Genomic DNA, 10,675 nt, shown 5'->3' with positions numbered 1-10,675 from the left:
AGAAAAGAAGGTTATAGCGACCACTGGTTACGCGTGAGTAGAAACAGCCAGATTGGAAAAGACGAGTGTTAACGGGATACAGCAGAATATGCCTACACCTATATCTCTGTCGACCGGACCTGGAGTAGTAAGAGCGTATGGTTGCCGCTACATTACGCCACCTCTTAAACGCTTACTAGCCTACACCCTCCTCCATAACCAACAACACAACCATAGCCATCGTCCTCGTCTTCCTCTGTTTTCCACTCTTTCCTCTTTTCATCTCCCGCCAAACCTCAATCGTCTCCTCACTGGTGACTGCCCCTTTTCCGGGATGGAGGTACTTATCTTTCTCGCTTAATACACTTGCCCCATGCCACACACATCACTGCCTGATTTTCTTGACATTATTTTCGTTATTTATGAAGAGAAAGGAAAGGACCATTCGGATGCGCTTTTTTATCTTCTAGTGGACTTGTTGAGAATGATTGTTAGTCTTCAATCACGATCAATTGGGGGAGCGGAGTTTGTTTGTACGTCACCTTCTTCATATGAGTTGATTGGGGAATTAGTTTCTTAAAATTATGGAAATGGAATAATCAAGTGCTCCTGAAATTAGGTAGCATTTCTTTGCAGTATTCGTTTCAGTTATGAAATTAGAACTCATAATTCTTTTTGAAAGAAATATTATTGAGGGCCACCAAGGAGGTGAAACCCAAAGAGAAAGAAAGAGAGACAAAAGCCTGCCAAAAATTTAGTGCCCACCAGACGATTTGTGTCTATCAAGTTTAAATTAGGACACTAACTTCATAGCAGTTGAAGGGCGTTCCCCCCATGACAGTAGGCAACATTTACAAATAAGTAATGAATTATGGTCTAACAAGGAGAAGGAGGTGAAACCCAAAGAGAAAGAAAGAGAGACAAAGCCTGCCAAAGGAAAATTTAGTGCCCACCAGGCGATTTGTGTCTATCAAGTTTAAATTAGGACACTAACTTCATAGCAGTTGAAGGGTGGTTATGATTGTTGTCTTGGCTTAAATTTCATGAGCTAGGTTCACTTCAGTTGCTGGTAATTTTAGTACTTGGATTGTTGATATGCATATTCCAGGGTATATTTGTTATTTTGGGTGGTTATACTATGTCTCACTGGCCATATTTTGTGGGGGATCTCGTTGCGGCTGCTTAACTTATGATGCCCAATCATTCTCATCTTTGGGCCTTGGAACTTGCACTTGAATCAACTCGAATGATTCAAGTGCAAGTTCTCTGACTGAAGTTAGTTCTGAATTCTGATTTTGTGGTATTAAATAGCTATTGATCTGTCCAGTCAGACATTTGCATGGTGTTAGTGATGATAGTGGAGTGGTTATTGGCTCAAGAGTTTGGTGCTCTCTCCATTTTCAATGTGAATAGTAGCCATGCCTTTGAATTCTGTAACTTAGATTTACTCAGCTTCTGTGATTCTGGTTATTTTTCTACTTGTTCAAGTATATGCACTCTCTGTTGTTGGCAGCGATACTGGACTGGAAGTACCAACAATAAGAATAAAGCCATGGTAGAAAATCTGCGACGCGATGGAGTGATTACATCAAAGAAGGTAGCTGAAGTAATGAGTACTATTGATAGGGCATTGTTTGTACCAGATGAGTGCCCTCCTTATGTGGATAGCCCCATGCCAATTGGTTACAATGCTACCATTTCTGCACCTCACATGCATGCAACTTGCCTTCAGTTGTTGCAGGATAACTTGCAGTCTGGTATGCATGCTTTGGATGTGGGCTCTGGTAATACTCATTTTTCTTTACTTTTTGTCTATCTGTAATAGTAGTGATTATGTAATGCCTGAACTTATATTTACTCTTTTTCGCTATTGGCAATTTAGTCTGCTTATGTGACTAACTCTGTTGTTTTATGCTACTCTTTTTCTTTTTTTTTCCGCCCTCTGTGTGATTAAGTATTTTATTGGAAAGCTGGATCTGATTATTTCATGTTAGAGACCATTTTCTTACTATGAATCATGTAGAAATGAATTTGAACCTTGAAGTCTTAGATTGTTATTTGTTCTTTCTGAAGCTCATAAGCTGCTAGATAACTTGGTGTGGGCCAGTTCTAGGATTGACTTATATTTAATTGATGATTTGAAGATGACCAAGTTAAATGAGAGATACATATTTTCCACCTAGTTACTTGGCGTTTTTAGTCTGAAGAGATCTTCAATTGTCATAGATTGGTTTCGCACTGTTGCCAACCATTTTTTTTTATCCCTTTTTAGATTGATAAGTTCTCTGTGTCTTGATCTTTCTTCTTTTTCTTTGTTTGAGTCTCTCTATTGATTCTTTCTGCAGGTACTGGGTACTTGACTGCGTGCTTTGCATTGATGGTTGGATCCCAAGGCCGCGTGGTTGGTGTGGAACATATTCCCGAGCTTGTCGTAGAATCCATCAAGAACATTGAGAAAAGTGCAGCTGCTCCATTATTGAAGGAGGGTGCCCTTTCCATTCATGTTGGTGGTAGGTTTTTGAGAAACACATTTTCTGGTTAATTCAACTAAGGAAACCATTCTTTATGTTTTTTTTTTTTTTTTTTTTTGCTATTTCATCCTTTTTGCTCGTAGTTTTGCACTGTGGTAACTTCTAGCTATATTAATGGTGATAGATGGAAGACAAGGTTGGCCAGAGTGTGCACCTTATGATGCTATACATGTTGGCGCTGCTGCACCTGAAATTCCAAAGCCACTGATTGACCAGTTAAAACCTGGTGGCAGAATGTTGATTCCTGTTGGAAACATTTTCCAGGATTTGAAGGTTGTGGACAAGAACCAAGATGGTTCTATCAATGTTCGGACCGAGACTTCAGTCCGTTACGTTCCTTTAACAAGTCGGGAAGCACAATGGCAGGGTTAAGAGTTTGCCATGGTTTCTGGTGAGATTGAGTGTGGGAAAACAACTTCGCAATTTTGCATCAATCGCTCATGGATCTTGACAAGCTAGTGTACATATAGTGTGTATGTGCGCGTATATGCGGCTCTTGTAATATAAAATCATTTTGGTTCTCTGTTGCTGCTTTGTTAATGGTTCTTGCTTGTCAATGGTCGGTCACCCCTCCCTGGCTTTGCAGGTGATAAAATGCTGTCATTACATCTTACTTCTCTGTTGTTTAGGGTCTGATTCATGGTCTTTTTATCCCCGCCGGTGTCAATTTTCCTGTGGGTTCGCAGGTGGGTATCTGGGATGGCAGGCAGAGCTCACTGATGTTAACATATTTGTGAGGAGCTCTTGTAGTCTTGTGGCTTGATTTAAACAAGGAGCAAGGTCCCAAAATAAAGCACCAACAGGCAACAACAATGGGATGGCCTACAAAACTATCATATGCTTTGAAATCGAAATAATCGCGCCATGATCCCCGATAACTGTCGAATAAAAATCTTCCATATAAAGAGAGAAAAATTGAACACTAATATAACTCCTCACTAACCCCCCAAAAAGGATCAACCAGAAAAAGAAAGGAAAATCAATACTTGGAACACAGTACCCACGGAACTCAGAAGACCTTGTATTCATGTCATGTAAGATTAAAAACGCCTTGGCCTTTCCTGCGCGACATTTACTCTGATTGCCCTCCCATCCATAATCTGCAACACCAGTACACTCAAAGTTATTATCTTCCAATCAAAAGAATACCTGAACGACAATTAGGTCCATGCACTGATTAATTAAACATGGCTTCTTTAAGATGATAAATATAGACCTGTAAGAAAATTCAGCAAACCTAATTGGTGGCGGATATAGAGAAAGATTGATAAAGAGAGAGATAGTCAGTCAGAATACGGTACGTAAATCATATTTACAACTACTAAAGAGAATAAGTATAAAATTCAATCACTAATAAATGAATTGCTTCCTTGGCAACAAAGCCGGTTCAAGCTTTGGTAGCTCAATCTATTTCCAAGAAGAAAATTTCCCTTTGATAATGAGAACAAAGCTGGCTTGTTCTTAAAAAAAAAGCTGGTGAAACCAGCCAGTTAGTCATGCTTCTTGTTTATGTCTACTAAAAATAATAAGTATAAAATTTGTTTAGTAGTAAATGGATTGCTTCCAAGGCAACAAAGCCAAGTTTCAAGCTTTGGTAGGCTCAATCTATTTCCAAGAAGAGACTTTTCGCTTGGATAACAAGAACAGAGCTGGCTTGTTCTTCAAAAAGGCTGGTGAAACCAACTGGTTTGTCCATGCTTCTTGCTTATGTACTAAAACAATAAGTATAAAATTCAATCACTAGTAAATGGATTGCTTCCTTGGCCACAAAGCTAAGGTTCAAGCTTTGGTAGCCTCAATCTATATCTAAGAAGAACTTTCCTCTTTGATAACAAGGATAAAGCTGGCTAGTTCTTTTAAAAAAAGCTGGTGAAACCAGCCGGTCAGTCACGCTTCTTGCTTATGTGGGCTAATTATCCAGGTTCAAATACACAGGCAGCCTAACTGGTTCTCAAGAACCCTGGTTGGACCAGCAGGCAGGTTCTTGATGTCAGGACAATAATATGAAGAACACCACTCTGGCAGTAAAAGAGAGGACTATAGAGATACCTGTCCGTCAAGAGCAGCGATGGCATCATTCAATTCAGCCTCAGAAAACATTGTTACAAAGCCAAAACCACGTGAGCGTCCGGTCTCCCTGTCATTGACCACTCGTGCATCCACCACCTTTCCATGTTCGCTAAAGATTTGCTCCAGACGAGTACTATCCACATCCCACGGCAGGTTTCCAACATAGATTCTAAAAGCAGGTTCAAACCCGCGAGAGGGGCGTTCAACCTGGGTTCCTCTGGGAGCAGCCTTGTTTACAGTTAAGAACCTTCCATCTAACTCCTGTTTAAGAAACAGAAGCAAGTGCTCAAACGAACTATAGTACAAGTTTTCAACCATGGGTGGAACTGCTATCTCTGAATTGCTGATGTGAAATAAATGCAAAGAAACCTTTTAGAAACACATATAAAATTATCAACAGATTGGTGGAACACTCTTGTAACAGAAGAAGCCAATAAACACACAAGGTTTAAAAGACCAAGTTCTTCCACGAAAACCTCTAATTTCTAGAAGAAAAACAACAAATGATATTGAAAAAAAAAATGCTAAGCAACTGCCCAACAATGTTATTAGAAAGCTTCAAGAAGTCCGTGGACACAGATTACCGGGTCTGACTCAGTCAGTGCACTGTTAAAGAAAGCATCTAACCACCCCCCACACCCCAAAGTAGATTTATAACATCATCTTACAAACAAAGAACCAAGTCAAGAAACTGCAGTGACGACTCACTATAGTTTAAGGAAGCATATTCTCTCTTGACAACAAGAAATTTCTAAGCAACGCTGCTTTGTTAATGGTTTAATACACTGAGAGTTTTCCTCATGCCACTTGTAAGTTGGAAAATCTTTGATGTAACCCACCAAAACTTCTAATCATATAGAGAACAATTAATACGGAGAGACAAGTACAAGGTCTAGCTCAAAAGCAGTTAAGAATGACAATGGCAGAGAAATCACAATAAGAAACAAACTCACACACACATATAAATATTATGGGGATGTTGCTACTAGGGCTAGGACACACGCTAGTAGTATATGTTTCATCAAAAGTAGAGGAATGAACCATCTAAAATCAATTTAACTAGGCATTAACTGACTTCACAAAAACTGTACGACAATCTTATCTAACCCATACTGGTTTACTCCACAAAAGCAAAATTAGAGAGAGAAAATAAAGGAAAGGCAAAAGAACCTTATACATTCTTCTATAATGATCAGATAATTGTAATTAAATGCATGAAATGCTCCCTAAAACATATATTCATTCATTAGCAGCTGCAAACTTCATGTCCAATTGCAGATGAATGAAGGCAGAAACTTTAGGATAACAACTAGTTCTACACTTGTAAATTAGGCTTATAGTTTGCAAGATGGAATTATGCTTAAGAATATCATATGGGGTAGAAGAAGAAAAAAATTACTTTCCAACTGCTTCTCAGCAGCGAATTCAATAAAAGACATTCCAACTTCACGACCAATTCTAAGAAGTAAGAACACAGGAAAACAAAAGATAAAACAGTAATCACACTTAAGATTTATATGTAGTCACATGTAGAGGATAAGGCAGTGGCAGCTGCACCAGAATAAACTTGTAAATTATGTATTACTGTCTTGCCATGTAAAATAGTGAATTGCCAGGCATATTTACATCGACCACTAATTCTCCATCATCTGACATTTGTTAGAAGGTAACTTCTAGATCTATGACGAACTAACAAAAGGACACGTCTTAACCAGTAAGAGAAACAATTACAATGATAAAACAAAATGTACTAGAAATTAACAACTGAACTAGAAGCCATGAGACCAACAAAATTGGAAATCAAGATTTTAATCGAATTCAACTCCAACTCAAGATCTCATGTCGCTCCAAATCATCACGCGAATACCAAATCCATGCTTTGGGAAATCACTAGCAGAAAAGTGCCTCACACCCAGCATTATTTCTTCAAGTAATTATATATAAAGTGTCCAGTACAATGTCATAATTTTGCATCTCTTATCACTATTTAATTAAGTTCAAGAGGCGATCATTTTTAAACATATATCTTGCTACTGCAGGAAAATAAATTAGCCACATAATAAATATCCTTGAGAAGTGACCCTGGAGGAAACGATGTTTACGTGAGAGGAGTAAACTTACATATCTGTTAAACATTTCTACAGCCTTCTCAGCCTCTTCAACGGTTGTCATGGTTACAAATCCAAAGCCACGACTCCGTTCAGTTTCCCTGTTGTAAATAATCTGCAACCACAAAGAACCCACATACCAGTGTATCAGCATCCCAATTTTTCTTCGACAACATAAATTTACAATATATATGCAAAATTTTGACAGTCCAATGCAGAAGCATAACAATTACCTCCGCAATTTCAACAGTTCCAGCCTGCTCAAATAGCTTCGCCAAGTTCTGGCTTTCAACATCATAAGGCAAATTCCCTACATAAATCTTTGCCTCCTCGGGCGGCTCCACAAAATTATTCTCTTCTCCTCCCTCAGCCCCCCAATCAGATAACCCAACCTGGGTCTCGTCACTCTCTTCATTTCCCCATGTCGATTCTTCTTGGTCAGTAACTGTCACTGTGTTGTCCTCTTGTTGGGCCCACCCAGAACTCTGCGCAACAAAGGCCACCAAAGATGAGCGGTGAATTTTGGGTTTCGGAAAGAAAGGAGATGAAAGGAGAGAGTATGAGAGCTGTAGTCTGATGGGTCTAGCAGGGACCGACACGGTTGGGTTTTGGGGTCTTGGAATGGAAGCTAACAGTGATAGTTGAGAGAAGATAGATGGGTCTGCTCTAGAGAGTGGCTTGAAGATTTGCGTGGTTGCAGAAGACATTGTGTTCTTCGGATTTTGAAGAGAGAGAGGGAGGGAGGGTTTTAGAGGAAGGGTTTGGGAGGATAAGGGACGGACTGCAGAGGAGGAGAAGTATTGCTCTACAATGCTTGAAAGAAAGAGGGATGGACAGTGTCTTATTGTGTAGATAATTGTGGGCCGTTTTGGACTATTGGTTGTCTTTGAGAGTATGATATATTTGGGCCACGGCCCAATGTGTTCCAAGAGATAGGCTTGTAGGCTCCTAGGCCCAAAGTTTAAAATAGGTGCTGAAAATATTTATTCAAGGAAGAAATAGGAAACTGAATCACATCAAATATATGTGTGTTTTGTTTTTAATCTCTTAATTTTATGTTTAATTATTCTTGAATTATTTTTATATTTTATGGTGAAATAGCAAAATATTTCATAGCACCGTAAATCTAATTATCATAGCAAAATCAATGACGACTTTTTAATGGGGCATGGAGTGTCTTGTTGTCTCATTCTAAAGGTTAATCTAAAAAAAAAAAAGGTTCAATGGAGCAAATTTGTTTGCCCATTTTTGTCGGAGCATGGATGTGGGCATGGCCATGTTCATATGTTTACTCTAACAAGTGGGATCCACGACACACGCACGTACACATTTTATATTAAAATCAATACCCGATCCCATCTCTATTACACAAAAATAAAAGCTACTCCAAGATGATCGTGACATGCATTACACAAAATAGTGATAAATTCAAAATGATTTTTCATGCTACTTGAATTTGTGAGTTTTATTCTATTTTCCATCTCCACATAATCTATAACTTGCTAATACATATCTTGTTAAATCCATTTTTTCCCTCAGAAAGAAACAGATGATCAAGCATGTATGAACCTGATCCACTCAGAAATACTGGGGATTCCTCCATTAACAACAGTCAGCATATAATAACCCGACGGAGCAACATTTGGAGAAGGAGGAGCCTCCAACACTGCATTCACCCATCCACCATCATCACTCCTTGCCATGTTTTTGCATTCCAGTCTAAGCATTCTCTGGTTCATTGAAATGGAGTGTGTGGTAAATGGAGGTGCATAAGCACTAAACTCTACCACCTTGCTAGGCCTCCGTCGTAGCCAGAACCGGACGGTAAACTCTCCTCCGTATCGAACACCATCCTGGCCGATCGAATAGGTTATGGTCACATTAGCTGGCCTGTAATCATCATATTGTTGCTCCATATAATGAGGAACAAATGCCTGTAAGCTAAGCTCAGTAGGGTAATAATCTGGATCTGCTGTTGTATCCAAAACGTAGCTTCTATGAGGATTACCACCGGCAACCAAGACCCTTCCATCAGGCAAAAGAACAGCTGATGACTGATACATTCGAGCTATATTGCTGGACTTGAGGACTGAGAACCTACTGCCTTCTGTTTTCTTTGGTGCATAGAGGTAAGGTTCGAACGAAGGATCGCGTCCCTTTTCATAATCAGCACTGCCACGTTTTGCGCCATTGATGATCAAGATATCACCAGTTGGGAGTATCAGCATGTCGTTCATCAGACGAGGTTCAGGCATGTCTTCCATGTTCCATTCGTGTTTGTTTCCAGTGATTACCATTCCACCACAAGATCTCAGGGCGTCAAGGTACTTCCCATATCGGGCAGCTTCATAAGCTCCTGAAGCTGCACCCCCACACACCATGACTTCTACCTTCTGAAATCTGTCTGTGTGGTCTAAAGGGAGAATTACTGAAGAACCGGAGCTGGGGTTGTTCCTTGAACCATTTCCAGGAATTTGATGGAAGGTCTTGACAACTTTGTTTCTTCTATAATCAAAAAGGATCGAATCCCGGTTAGCGAAAATATACAGATTTCCATCGGATGATAAATGAAGGAAGGGATAGAGGTTGTTTCCCTTAAAATTGTCATCATAAGTCTGGTGCAGAAAGGGAAGATCAATAGAATCAGCTTCGGATGACAACTTGGGTACAAACTCATAAGTGTAAACTCTTCTTCCACCAACAACAATGACTTGATCATTCTCCGGTAGAATTTGATTGGAAGCATACCAACGGCTATCAGATAAAAAGCTCCTTGATTGCTTCCACTCATCGTTTCTGTTGTCGGGACTGAAGTAACGTATTCTTCGAGTGCCTGCACCATGTCCACCAGTTTGGAGAAGTGTTCCATTGCTCAAGAAAGAACCTGAAGAGCACCAAGTATCAGTGTCAAGATTTAGAGGCCTGATTCTGTTACTTGAAACATCATACTCAATGGAATGAGCATAGCAGTCAGGATCATTGAAGTCTTTCCGTATTCTTATGCACCTCCTTCCATTGTAGCGTCTACGAAGAGGATACCCAGAATACTCTTCAGTTTGGTCAAAATATATGACAGTGTTGTGATGAGTTACCGCCATGTGCATAGCCACCACACCTGAATTGTTAAGGAGTAGCTGCCAACTTCCTTCTCTTGCTCCTGAGGACTCTCCAACTGCGCTGCCATATCCTACAATATGCAACAAGAAAATAACAGTGAACATGAGTTTGATATCGATGTGCAATCTTCTATTGGATGCCATGAGAGAGAGGTCTCGGAGAAGAAAAAGGAGCTGTTCCTTATAAAGGGAAAGTTTGGTTACTTACCTCTCAAAGGGATGGTCATGCATACCAGAAGATGCGATTAACATGCTGAAATTCAGCTTGTGCATCCTAGTGGATAGTTAAAAAATTTAAGCCGTGAAGGGTAAGTCTTGTCAAACCATGCTGCATAAAAGCAGGAAAGACAGCCATGCAGATGGCATGGATACAATTGAGACTGAACAATTACACACTAAAAACTAATACAGAAAGGCGTAAGCTGAACGATATAACAAGAACTACTCATTTCAAAGCAGATGGAAGTAAAAATTTTCAGTTGTATTAATATATACAGTGAATCATTTCCATAATAACAAAAAGCTGAAATATTTACAGAGCTCATCCGATAAGTCATAAGTACCACGTCCACGCAATATGGAAATCAGATACTACGTCTAGCCAAATGCAGGAGTAAGGATTTTGTGCCCAGAAAAAGAGTTGTAATGAACTAACAAACTGAGAGCAGAAAAGCTTGTCTTGACATTTGAAGGACCTTGCACCTGACATGAAGCATCTAAATCAAGTCTCATCATAACTTGACGAAGTAACTTGACAAAATAGTTGGCTAAACCTGTCCATTCATTGCTCTTTGTGAAATCAATCCCAGCGATGAGATTTGAAGACTCCAAGCCAGCATGTGCTAGTGCCGCAGTTACTTGGTGGGACAAA

General features: G+C 39.7%; 3 protein-coding genes across 6 annotated transcripts; 1 reads left to right on the top strand and 2 right to left on the bottom strand.

Annotated features, from left to right (window-relative positions):
• On the top strand, window positions 1–3,123 carry LOC119985992 (protein-L-isoaspartate O-methyltransferase 1-like). Of its 2 annotated transcripts, XM_038830502.1 has the most exons (5): window positions 1–319; window positions 1,493–1,576; window positions 1,712–1,763; window positions 2,325–2,489; window positions 2,635–3,123. In XM_038830502.1, the coding sequence occupies exons 1-5, from the start codon at window positions 89–91 to the stop codon at window positions 2,880–2,882; spliced, it is 780 nt and encodes a 259-aa protein (XP_038686430.1). In that variant the 5' UTR covers window positions 1–88; the 3' UTR covers window positions 2,883–3,123. The 2 variants fall into 2 exon arrangements, with proteins under 2 accessions (XP_038686430.1, XP_038686429.1); XM_038830501.1 differs by having other exon boundaries at window positions 3–319; window positions 1,493–1,763.
• A 225-nt stretch (window positions 3,124–3,348) lies between these two features.
• On the bottom strand, window positions 3,349–7,503 carry LOC119985991 (28 kDa ribonucleoprotein, chloroplastic-like). The gene is made up of 4 exons (XM_038830500.1): window positions 6,922–7,503; window positions 6,702–6,803; window positions 4,560–4,841; window positions 3,349–3,610 (listed from the first exon to the last, which is right to left on the bottom strand). Exons 1-4 carry the CDS (start codon window positions 7,393–7,395, stop codon window positions 3,551–3,553), a joined length of 918 nt encoding a protein of 305 aa, XP_038686428.1. The 5' UTR covers window positions 7,396–7,503; the 3' UTR covers window positions 3,349–3,550.
• A 604-nt stretch (window positions 7,504–8,107) lies between these two features.
• Window positions 8,108–10,383, bottom strand: LOC119985920 (aldehyde oxidase GLOX-like). 3 transcript variants are annotated; one of them, XM_038830400.1, is made up of 4 exons: window positions 10,013–10,383; window positions 9,804–9,875; window positions 9,638–9,712; window positions 8,108–9,572 (listed from the first exon to the last, which is right to left on the bottom strand). In XM_038830400.1, exons 3-4 carry the CDS (start codon window positions 9,666–9,668, stop codon window positions 8,242–8,244), a joined length of 1,362 nt encoding a protein of 453 aa, XP_038686328.1. In that variant the 5' UTR covers window positions 9,669–9,712; window positions 9,804–9,875; window positions 10,013–10,383; the 3' UTR covers window positions 8,108–8,241. The 3 variants fall into 3 exon arrangements, with proteins under 3 accessions (XP_038686328.1, XP_038686326.1, XP_038686327.1); XM_038830398.1 differs by having other exon boundaries at window positions 8,108–9,875; XM_038830399.1 differs by lacking the exon at window positions 10,013–10,383 and having other exon boundaries at window positions 9,638–9,811.
• Window positions 10,384–10,675: the final 292 nt, after the last annotated feature.

Source organism: Tripterygium wilfordii, chromosome 19, assembly GCF_013401445.1.
Source record: "Tripterygium wilfordii isolate XIE 37 chromosome 19, ASM1340144v1, whole genome shotgun sequence".
NCBI classification, from domain to species: Eukaryota; Viridiplantae; Streptophyta; class Magnoliopsida; order Celastrales; family Celastraceae; genus Tripterygium; species Tripterygium wilfordii.
The sequence above is the reverse complement of the archived record's forward strand: the minus strand, read 5'-3'. Positions and strand labels throughout refer to the sequence as shown.